The 12557-nt window shown below is 31.2% G+C and overlaps 1 protein-coding gene across 2 annotated transcripts in view; it reads right to left on the reverse strand.

Annotated features, from left to right (window-relative positions):
• Nucleotides 1–1326: 1326 nt before the first annotated feature.
• The window catches only part of LOC135838462 (thyrotroph embryonic factor-like), a 42644-nt gene continuing 31413 nt past the window's right edge, over nt 1327–12557 (reverse strand). Inside the window, exons 3-6 of one of the 2 annotated variants that reach the window (XM_065354110.1) lie at nt 9448–9697; nt 8145–8227; nt 6978–7115; nt 1327–3462 (exon numbers count right to left, since the gene is read on the reverse strand). In XM_065354110.1, the coding sequence (XP_065210182.1) occupies nt 3376–3462; nt 6978–7115; nt 8145–8227; nt 9448–9697 (558 nt within the window). In that variant the 3' untranslated portion in view covers nt 1327–3375. Of the gene's footprint in view, nt 3463–6977; nt 7116–8123; nt 8228–9447; nt 9698–12557 lie in introns of both variants that reach the window. The other variant, XM_065354102.1, reaches the window with a different exon arrangement.

The following is a 12557-nucleotide window of genomic DNA, read 5'->3' on the forward strand; positions in this document are numbered from 1 at the left end:
CAAAAATCGATTCATTTGCGATTTTCAATCGTATATGATCAAAAATGTATCATTATTTTTCCCTAAAGAATTATTTCTGGGGGAAAAAATCGATCACGATCGAAAATCAATTATTGGATTCCAACCAGGGTTGAGAGAACGAACAGAGAACGAGAACGAAGAACAACAGAACGGCTATTTTTTTCCTGAGAAGGAACGAAAGAACAAACGTTTTGAAACTTTTTTGAAAAGAACAGAGGACAAAAGAACGAACAAAGAATGAATTTTTTTTGGAACAGAAGAACGAGAACTGTTCTCTTAGTTGTTTTGAATGGCGTTCTCGTTCCCGCCTCATTTTTTGTTTCAGGCGACTTTTTGAGTGTAAATCTGTCAAAAAACTGTCTTGAACGTTATTATAATTTTGTAAATGCTGAATTTTTTAGCAAAGGCAAATTGATAATGCCTATTTGACGTTCGTTTTATGATGTATATTGTAAAAAAATTGCAATTGAAAGCATATGCATGTTTTGTTTACCTTTTTAAAAAAAAATTATGTATTTTTCACCTTGCATTGCAATAAAAAAAAGTGGGAACGAACGACAGGAACGAGAACAAAGAACGAAAATGTCAGCGGAGAACGATAATGGGAACGAAAGAACAAATTCCACACACAATTGTGAGAACGAAGGAAAGATCATATGGTTTATTTGGCATCAGGAATGTCGAGAACCGAGAACGGGAACAAAATTTTGTTGTTCTCTCAACCCTGATTCCAACTAAGTAATCGATTTATTTGCGATTTTGGATCTCTCATGTCGAATAGTTTTTGTGAAACGAATATAAATTTTAGCTTCAAAAGTAAACCAATCGATCAAAAATCGGTTATGATATACATAAAATCCAGGCATTGCAAATCGATTCATTTCATTGATGATGTTCGAAATTATCATTTGTTTTGCATTGTTTCATCTCATTTCTTGCTAAGTTAAGTAGGTACCTATTTTTTTCGGTAAAAATTGACAAACATTGCATTTTTCTTCTCAAAAATGGATTTTTCAATTTTCGATTTTGATCATAATAAAATGAGGTTTTTTTTATGAATTGAAAATCTAAATTAGGTACCTAATTTCTTTCAAAAATACAAAATTGCATCCCTCCTCAATAAAAATTATACTCAGCTTTCCTCCATCTCTTCAATTCAACCCTCTCTCTCCTCTCCTGAAATAGATTACTACCATTTTCCAGCCAGCCAATCTGAAACCTGTAGCTCTTCCCAACCCCCCCCCCCCCCCCCCCACCCAAAATAAATCACAAACTATTTTCCAACCCTGAAAAAAACTCTACACATTCTTGAAAGAAATTTTATTCATTACTACGCTTTTATATTTTTAAAATTGGTAACTAACTTATTTATTTAGTACAAAACTTAAAAAATACATGTAAAAACAACATAGATACAAATATTAAAAAAGAAAAAGAAAAATGTAGGTACTCTTAAAAATTTATAAATGAAAATTACAAGTTTCTTTTTTAAAATATCTATTATGCCTATAATTCAAAAAAAAAAGAGAAAAAAAAAGAAAGAAAAACAACAACAGAAAAACACAGTTCCTTATTTACACACGTTACTCTATTTTTTTGAGAAATAGGTAATTATTAAACAAATCCAGATATGTGATTATCATGAATTTTGGCAGGATACAAAAAATTACTACACGAAGTACAATTTACAAAAATAAAAATATCATTGACAAGTGCACAAGAAAAATCAAACGAGAGTTTTTGTACATTACATACCCATAATAAGAACGACGTCGAAGGAAGAGAACAAGATTTAATAGAGACGTAGGAGTATCAACTTTACACGACAAATAAACGGGGTATTCTCTCCTCCCCTTACTCCCTGATCGGAAAACTACGCATCACGATGGTTATATAGGTCTATTTTTTTTTTTTTTAATGAGCAGTATTGATGAAGGCAATTGGACAGTTTTTGAAAACAAATCAATTATATTAAAGTGATAGCAAAATTTGAGTTTTTTTTTTTTTTTTTTTTAAATTATTTTATGAACATTTGTACACTCTTTTTGGTAACAAATTTAAAAACTAATAATCAAAGATAAAATCGATTCTGTTTGAAAATTCACGATTAGTTATCTTAAATAGGTAGGTTATTAAGTAGGTAAATTCACAACTGGAATATTTTATGCAATCAATTCACCCCAAGATGAAAAATAAAACCTAGTCTGATCCCTATTTCAACTGAACTGACCACTTTAAGTACATAAGCATTCGAAAAATACCCAAAAAGAAAGTCTAGTGAGGAAGAAAATTCAGGTAAACAGACTCGATTGTGCATTCCACGTTGAGATGTTGAAAATATGAGATGCATAAGGTTGTTTATAGAATAATAAATAAGTAGCCTAGGGTATGATCGATAAGATACACGAGTTCGAGTAGTAGGAGTTTGATAGGTAATGGTAAAGTAGGTAGTGAATATTAATCTATCAGCCTTAACTCTCGCGAAATTTATATACCTATCGTGATACGAGAAACGCGCGTTGGTAAATTTTTATAAACTTGTAAAAAGGTTGTAAGTAATTCGAGTCTTAATTAAACTTGACAAAAGGTAACTATTCGGATACACATTTAACAGGTAAATATTATCTAGATAGTAATAATTACGTAATACTTTGAGATCATTAAAGAACGTGATTTTTTTTTCTTTTTTCATCGATACAATCGTCGTACATACAAGATGTTAATATAGTACGTAAAATAATAAGTTATATACGTATATCTGAAGGTAGAGAAATTCAAAATACCTACGTACAAACGATACCCTGACAAATAAAGAGTAGGTATTTGTACACAAATAATGCTTACAATATATCCATTAAAAATTTCATAATATTTCAATAGCATAAATACCTCTTAAGGTGTGTAGCGTTTCTTTTTTTTTTACATCGAATTGAAAAAATCGAGATTCATTCACGATGAAAAATCAAAACACTGGGTAACATTGATAAATACGATCTATAAGGTACTTATACTACATATTATAGGTATTAATTTAATGGTAATACGAGCCACACACTTGACAGATGCTTATAAATTAAATGATTTTGAAAATTTTTGGTGTTTTTTTTCGTTGGCAGGCAGCATTATCATCTATACATATATCGACCTACGTATTTGTTCGTTAGGTATCTTCTTAAAAGCTCTAGGTACGTAGATATTTACAGAAGGTTCTGAGGCACGTTCATTTTATACCTTTTTGCTCGGTTTTTTTGGTCTTTTTAACCGCCATCTTATTGGTTTCTCTGCTCGCTTTCTTTTCGATTTGTGCTTTACACGATCATAAATAGTAGAAGAAGTTTCAGTTTGAACACCGGGTCATACGTCAGTAAATTTTGAAAGTCTGTCTCGTAAAGCTAAATTCTCTCTTTTTAATCGTTCCATTTCCTGCCTTAATCCCATATTCTGCGAACATAATGGAAATTTATTAGTATAGGTATGGTATATATGTAAGTATACGTATAGGTACATGTAGATTATAATGGTAAATTAAGTAAATGGATAGGTAGGTAGGCAATTAGGCATAAGTAACGATGTAAAGAAACACGATGAGGCGGCTGAAACACTTTTAAGTTTTAATAATAATGGAAGCCGTACCAATTCAATTGGATTTTTTGATCCTTTACTCGTCAGAATACCTGTGTCTATAATGCGTAAGAATCGCTGGATTCTTAATACTTTACCTATACTTACTTACTGACGAACAAGGCTTCAAAACCAATATGATTTTGGATTGGTTTCGGTTTCAAGCACGAAGCTACATAAAATTGAAAGCCCTTGTGACTTCTTCGTTGCATTTTTTCACATGAAAATTACCTACTTTGATGATTTTCCTTTTTTTTTTATTTCTAGCTTGGTAAAAAAAAACACTAAAAGTCTGTCCAAACAAATTTCTAAAAAGTTCGTTATAAAAAAAAGATACCTGAAAATTGTTGAAATTGATCTAAAGATCGAAAAATGACAAAATTGAAAAAGAAACTGAAAAATAAATTGAAACTGAAAAAGTAGTAGAAACTACTGACAAAAAAAAACTAAAATTTATTCCATTTTGTTTTTCGAAAAAAAAAGAACAAAAACTAAACAGGAAAAGACGAAATTGAAAATGAAAAACTTGAAAAAAATTAAAATTAAAATTAAAGCCAAAAAAAGGAATGAAAAAAATAGAAATGAAAAAGTTAAAACTGAAACCGAAATTTCTCAGTTTTTTTTTTCAATTATTCTATTCTTTAGAGGGGAAAAAACTCAACAAACGACGAAAAAACTGGATGCAAAAATTGAAAAAATGGAAACTAAAACTGAAAATTTTTCAATTTTTTCAGCTTTAGTCTCTAATAAAAACAACAACAACTAAATACCTACGAGTATAACAAAACTGAAAAAACTGAAGTGAAAGCATTGAAAAATAGAAAAATAGAAAAATGAAAACCAAAACCAACATTTTTTCAGTTAAAAAAAAAAAAAAAACTCGACAAAAAATGACAAAACTGAAACTGAATAGAACTGAAAAAAATTTAAGTTCCTTAAAGGGAAAAAAAGCTCAGCAAAAAAAAACGAGAAAAGTGAAATGAAAATGAACAAAATGAAACTAAAAAAAAACAACCTAAAACACGTTGAAAATTGAAAACTAAAACTAAAAATTTTCGATTTTTCTCAGTTTCAATCTCTGAAAGAAATAACAACAACAACAACAACAACAACAACAGCAACAACAGAAGCAACAAAACTTGAAAATCTGAAGTGAAATAATTGAAAAATGGGAAAATTGAGAAAATGAAAACTAAAACAGAAAATTCTTTAGATTTAGGTATTTCACTATTTTGTGAAAAAAAAACCACAAGCTAAAACTGAAAGAATTGAAAAAAAAATAAAACTTGAATTTTTCAGTTTTATTCTTTAATCTTTATAAAGGAAAAAAGCTCAACAAAAAACAAAAAAAAACGAAATTGAAAAGAAATTAAATCTAAACAACTTGAAAAAGAAAAAACAGAACTGAAATTTTTCATTTCTGTTTTTTTTTTTTAGTTTTAATTTCTGAGAAACAACAACAAAAGTAACAAAATTGGAAAAAAAACTGAACTGGAAGAATATTGAAAAATAGGTAAAATTGAGAAATAAAAACATTGAAAACTAAAACAGAATTTTCATTTTTTTCTGTTTAATTTTGTTGAAAAAAAAACAAAGTGACAAAAAATAACAAAACTAAAACTGAAGGATCTGAAAAAAATGAATTGTACTAAAAATTTTTCACCTTTAATTTCTTTGAAGGAAAAAAGCGCGAGTGAAACTAGATAGTGAAAGTGAAACAAAAACGAAACGAAATGAAACTGAAAAGGAAATTTTTTAAACCAAAAAAATGACCGACCAGGAACTGAAACTGAAAAAAAAACGAACTTGACGAAAAACTGAAACTGAAACAATTGAAAATTTTAAGATGCATATTACAACTTGAATATTTTCAATTTCATTCTTTTAAAAAGAAAACTGAGGCGACAAAAAATGACAGAAGTAAAATTAAAATTGAAATTGTTACAGAGTTTTTTCATTTTTTTTTTTTTTTAAGTTTTATCTTTTGCATTTGCAGGGGAAAAAACTCATCAGAAAACGACGAAACTATAAAAATTGTTGAACTGAAAAAGAACCTAAATTGAAAGAAAAAATAAAACTGTAAATTTTAAACATTTGAAAATTGACGAATTTAAACAAAATATGATTTTTTCAAGTTTTAAGTCTTTTTTTCTAATTTACCAATTCCTTCGCAGAAAGAAAGAAAAAAATAGAAAAAAAACTTTTTTAAAAAAACAGAGACTCGCTCGAATTTTCCAACTTTTTTTTTCAATTTGGACGTAATGTGAGGTTAGGGGGGCTCGTATCAAAAAACTGAGTTGAAATTCGAATTCAGCACCTCTGAAACCCTTACAAACGATAGGTCACACGATTTTTCGATTTTTTTTAAAATTGAAGGGCCCAATGTGGGTCTTGAAGGGCTCGTATCAAAAAAATAAGTCGATATTCGTCATCAGCACTATCGAGAATGTAACAAACGATATGTCACATGATTTTTCATTTTTTTAAAAATTTGAACCCCCTCCCCCTCCCTCTCTGTGATCAAATTATGATAAAAAAAATCAAAAATCATGTGACATATCGATTGTTACATTCTCGATGGTGCTGATTGCGAATTTTGACTTATTTTTTTGATACGAGCTTTCCAAAGCCCACATTGAGCACTTTGATTTTTTTTTAAACTTGAAAAATCGTGTGACCTATCGTTTGTAGGGTTTTTAAAGGTGCTGAATTCGAATTTCACCTCGGTTTTTCGATAAGAGCCCCCAAACCTCGTATTACGTTCCTGAGTTTCAAGTTTTAAAAAAAAAAGAGACAAAACTTAATAGTAACTGAAGCGACTTGAAAATTGAAACTTGAAAAATTAAAACTGAAAGAACAAAAAAATAATGAAGTGAAAGAACTCAAATTCTTTCAATTGTTTTCATCAGTTTAAATCCTTTAGAAATAACAAAAAACAAAAAAAATGGCAAAAAATGACCAAACAAAAAGAGAAACTGCACTGCTTAGACTTGGAGCAACTCTGAACTCTATTGGGGGGAAGAGGGGGAGGGGAGCTTTTAAGAAAAGAGAGGTAACGAATTCAAAATGATTGAGTAACATAAATGAAAATTTCAATAGTCATCCTTTTTAAAAATTGAAAATAATATGAACCTGCACTTCTCTTCCCATCCTCCCAGTCCCATTCTGTCAACGTGAGCGACTGAAGGAACTAAATGACGAGGGCCCGAGCATAAATTCAAGTTCAGAGAGCAAACTCATCGTATATACTTTACACTCGTATCAGGTATACCTACCTATCCACTTACCAATACTTGTCGATGAAAGAAAAAAAATTATTAAAACTAAAATCTTACTTCTTTTTCTAAAAATCCAGCTCGGAGAGCGATTTGATTTTCTTTCATTCTTCTCGCATCTCTCGACCTCTTCGCGGCCATGTTGTTTTTTCTTCTACGAGCCCAATATTTTTCATCTTTTAATCCGTCGGGAACAAACTGAAATTTTTACTTGGTTAAAATCCAAAAGTCACACTCGATCAGTGTACTTACATTATAATTTTTTAAATATGTACCTATAAACGCTACCTACGAAATTAAGTACCTACATAAGCAACTTGAACGCCAAATTGTTGCTGCCTGAGATACTATAAAAATGTGTATTTATGGTGCGTTCCAATTTTAGTGTAGTATTTTGTATATTCGCCGATTTAATGATAGGTATTTAATAGGTTTTAAGGTATAGATATGCCTTTTACTTACTCGGTTTAGTATCACACGTCTACATTTTATCAACTTGTACCTACCAACTTCGAATAAAATAACAATCACTATACCATAAAGTATAGGTAAATATTGATTACACATGTTCAACCATCATACCTATTTTCATATCTCCTTCTGCTTATTTATTTTTTTATTTTTTTTTTTGAAGACTCTGTTTTACTTTCATAGATTTTTTTTTTGTTTTGAAAATTTTTTCGTTCATTTTGTAATCTTTTTATTAGGTACTTAAAAATTATTAATACAGGTCGAAACCTTCTATCGATTAATTGGTCTTTGTTATTTTTAGTTGATCGTTTCGAGTGCACTTCTTCTTCTCTTCCTCGTTTCTCTAAGAATTATATTCAAAGTATTAACGTTATTCTCAGGTTCATTCCTGCAAGTCGAATTGCATAACTCATATTTTAAATAGTATAAGATTGCAATAGACAAATTCGTTAATTCTTGGGCCAAAAGTCGATCTCATTATGATTTTATTAATCTTCCAAAATATCAAAATTTATGTACCATTTATATATATTGTGATGCAATTCGACACACAGGAATTAACCTGATCTTATAATTTAAAATGAAAAAAGATGATGGATATGACTTTTTAAAATTATTTTTTTGCAGTAGATGGAATATGTTTTTTTTAATTTTCTAAATAGTGAAAAAATTTCCATCATATCATTACATAGTAAATACATAATAAACTGCACCAGGTAAACAGGGATATCTCACCTGTTTCCTTGATTTTTTTACCATGGGTTGTGGTTTTAATTCTTCATCGGAGAATGGTCGTGAACGTGGATCGAAATCTCTGCTTGACGATGCGAACGATAACGCTATAAAATAGATTAATGATTTTATTAGATATACGTTCGTATAATAAAAAATGAAGAATACTAACATAAGTACCATAATAGGTATAAAAAGTACATATAGAATACTAAAATATCTAATACGGTTTAATATTACGTAATACAATTAATTTGTAATTATAAAGATGCTAAGTATGTTTCATGGGAATAAATTGCTCCAAATGTGTTAATATCAGGCATAGAGATAGGTAGTTTAAAGATTGTAGGTATTTTTTACTTTCCAATTCTGCATTATGATAGATTCTTTTTCGTGGGTATTTATTTTGTAGAATTCGAACCGAAAAAATTGAGGTAAAAAAAAGTCCAGTGCTCGAATTACGAGTTTTATAATTTATTTAAATTTTCGCCAAGGGTTTAGGATCAATGATGACTGATGAGAAAGAGATGATTTGGTCCAAAAAATAAAAAAACCTTGCACTTGATTAGTTTAGCTCGAAAGGTGGAAGCGTATCAAACTCGCCAATGCGGTAGCTATAGCTAATACGTTGGCTATGGCTACCAAAGCAGACTATAATGTAGAAGAACGAGATGTTCAAGCAATCGTAAAATGCTATTTGGTTTTAATCAAAATCTTTATAATTACAACGTTGTGCAGGTTTAATTAACCGAATCGTTGTACGCTTGGATGGAAAAGCGCGAATACAGATAGGTAGGTATTAAGTGAATTCAGTTACTGAAAGTTAGAGAGAAAAATAGAGCTAGGTTTAATTTTGGTGACCACTGTTTTTGAGAAATTTTTGTTTAGTAGACTGTAGCTTTTGACTTCTTCCAAAACTTTAATTTTTCGTGGAAAATGATAAATATTTGTAATTTGTTTTACTTTTTTCTTCACATTCTCGTTTACAATATTTTTTGTTAAAATTTAAAATTTGGAATAAACAAAATGATATTTTGAAAGTATATCTTGAAGACTTTTTGACCACTTTGAGAATTTTTCAATCTTTCAGGGTTGAATTAAAAAAAAAAAATATGAATTAAAATTGAAAAAAATCGAAAAAAATTACAAGTGAGAATTTTTTTTAGATTTGTTTTCAATTTTTGTTATCTCCATTTGAAATTTTTCAGCTGGTTCTTATATGTAGCAATTTCTATAATTACGAATAAAGTAGGTAGGTACCTAAGAGTATACAAATAGGTTTGTACTTTTATACGGTAGATGGTAAATTTATCAACTTTGAACTTACTCGAATCTGCAGGCGATGGTGGATTGATGCCCAGAGGACTCAAAGGCTCACTAGGACTCGGACTTGGTTCTCTTTTAGGAATAATGCCATTAGTTGTTCCATTTGTTTGAGATTGCGTAACAGCGCACGGTGATGTTAAACATGTGGTATCTAATTTAGCTTGCTGGGTTGGTACCATGGCTCCACCAACGGCTGGCTGACTTTCCAAAGGGATGCCATTGTCAGAAAGGAACTCATCTAAATCACAGTACTGTAAATAAAAAAACATCAACGTTGTTATTCTCAAGTTATAATATGTATTAAAGATAAATAAAGATAAGAGGACATTGGAAAGAATACGTTATGCAAGTTGCCTGTTGTTGTGCTTTAGGAGCACACGTCTTATTAGTGCAAAAATTGGCATCAATTCATCAGTCACCAATAATATCGTTTAATATGACAATAGGAATAATTGCAATCCCCCCCCCCCATCCTCTGGGATAACCTTTTTTATTAAAGGAGACATCCTAAAGAACATTTTGAATTTGCTAAAAAAATTGGCCTTTCCAAAAAAAAATGGATGCCATTTTGATTAAGAGGTCAATCAAAATCAAAAATTTTGCTTTCCAGCATAGAGCTCGTACAAAATTTTTTGAACTGGACAAGACTAGATTGAAAGAGCATGCAAAAATTTATCATCAGCCAAAATTTCAAGTGCTGAAGTGCATTTTTCGATTTTTGGTGAATTTTTGAAAATCAAATTTAGACCAAAAATGAGGAAAAAATCGAAATTTTACCAAATTGACCTAGAAAGCTGAAATTTGGGATATACCCTATTTTTGACCTGCCAAATCGATTAGAAACGGGTTCAAGCCGTTTAGAGCAGTTCTGGAGCCTCCAGCAGATTTTTGAAACTTGAAATTACCACAAAATTTTATCAATGAAGTTGGAAATCCGAAATTCACGCTGTATTCCAACTTGAACCTGGTATTAATTTAATTGCTGGAAGGATCAAGTCATTTCGGAGCCTCCATTGACATTTCGAAAATTCTTGGAGCCTCCAGTAGACTTGTAAAACTGGAAATTTCCACAAAACTTCATCAAATGCAGTTGGATCGAAATTCATTCTTTCAACTAAATTCAATACACTATGAAGTCAACTGCAGGTGGATTTCCAGTCGTTTTGGAGCCTCCAGCGGCATTATAGAAATAACTGGAGCCATTTGTCAGATTTTCAATACTCGAAATTTCCATTAAGTTCTACCAAATGGAGTTGGACATCCGAAATTTACTCTGAACTTCAATGTCAACATGCTATTAAGTTACTGCCGGTGAGTTAAGTTATTTTGGAGCCTCCAGCGAGTTTTTGAAAATTCCTAAAGCCTCCAGCAGATTTTTGAATCTTGAAATTTGAGTGAATTTCGGCTCTACAACTCCACTTGATGACATTTTGTAGAAATTTCAAGTTTCAAAAATGTACTGGAGGCTCCAGCAGTTTCCGAAACGTCACTGGAGATTCCAAAACGGCTTGAAACCCACCTGAAGTCGACTTCATAGGCTATTTAAATTAGTTTACCGAATGAATTTTAGCTTTTGAACAGCATTTGATGAAATTTTGTGGAAATTTCAAGTTTCAGAAATCTGCTGGAGGCTCCAGTAATTTCCAAAAAATCGCTAGAGACTCCAGAATGACTTGAAATCCACCTGCAGTCGACTTCATTAGCTTATTGAAATTACTTTCCAGAATGAATTTTGGCTTTACAACTGCATGTGACGAATTTTTGTGAAAATTTTGAGTTTGAAAAATCTACTGGAGGCTCCAAAATGACTTAAACTCGCCAGCTCTCGACTTAATAGCGTGTTTAAGTTGAAGTGCAGCGTAAATTTCGGATTTCCAACTTCATTTGGTGAAATTTTGTGGAAATTTCAAGTTTCAAAAATTTACTGGAGGCTCCAAAACGAATTGAAATCCATCTCAAGTCGACTTCATAGCGTATAGAAATTAGTTTACAGAATAAATTTCGGCTTTACAACTGCATTTGATGAAATTTTGTGGAAATTTCAAGTTTCAAAAATCTACTGAAGACTTTGGGAATTTTCAAAAAGTCACTGGAGGCTCCAAAATGACATGAACCCACCTGCAGTCCAACTCCTTCATAGTTGAAATTAGAGTGCAGAGTGAATTTTGGATTTCCAGCTCTGTTTGGCACATTTTAATGGAAATTTCGAGTATTGAAAAATCTGCTGGAGGCTCCAGTAATTTCCAAAAACGTCGCTAGAGGCTCCAAAATGACTTGAAATCCACCTGCAGTCGACGTTATAGTTTATTGAAATTAGTTTACAGAATGAATTTTGGTTTTACAACTACATTTGATGAATTTTTGTGAAAATTTCGAGTTTGAAAAATCTACTGGAGGCTCCAAAATTACTTGAACCCATCGGCAGTAACTTGACAGCATGTTGAAATTGAAGTTCAGAGAAAATTTCGGATTTTCTACTCCATTTGGTAGAATTTAATGGAAATTTCGAGTGTTGGAAATCTGCGAAAGGCTCCATTTTTTTTTCAAAAAGTCGCTGGAGACTCCAAAACGACTTAAAATCCACCTGAAGTCGACTTCATAGCGTATTGAAATTAGTTTACAGAACGAATTTCGGCTTTACAACTGCATTGATGAAATTTTGTGGAAATTTCAAGTTTCAAAAATCTACTGGAGGCTCCACGAATTTTCAAAAAGTCGCTGGGGGCTCCAAAATGACTTAAACTCGCCAGCAGTTGACGTAATGACGTGTTCAGGTTAGAGTTCAGAGTGAATTTCGACTTTCCAACTTCATTTGATGAAATTTCAAGTTTCAAAAATGTGCTGGAGGCTCCAGTAGTATTGGAAAAGTTGCTGGAGGCTCCAAAACGACTTGAAATCCACCTGCAGTCGACTTCATAGCCGATTGAAATTAGTTTACCGAATGAATTTCGGCTTTTAACTGTAAATATTTGATGACATTTTATTGAAATTTCAAGCTTCGAAAATCTACTGGAGGCGCCAAGAATTTTCAAAAAGTCGCTGGAGGCTCCAAAACGATTTAAAATCCACCTGAAGTCGACTTCATAGCGTATTGAAATTAGTTTACAGAAT

The sequence above is a fragment of the Planococcus citri genome, chromosome 1, assembly GCF_950023065.1.
Source record: "Planococcus citri chromosome 1, ihPlaCitr1.1, whole genome shotgun sequence".
NCBI classification, from domain to species: domain Eukaryota; kingdom Metazoa; phylum Arthropoda; class Insecta; order Hemiptera; family Pseudococcidae; genus Planococcus; species Planococcus citri.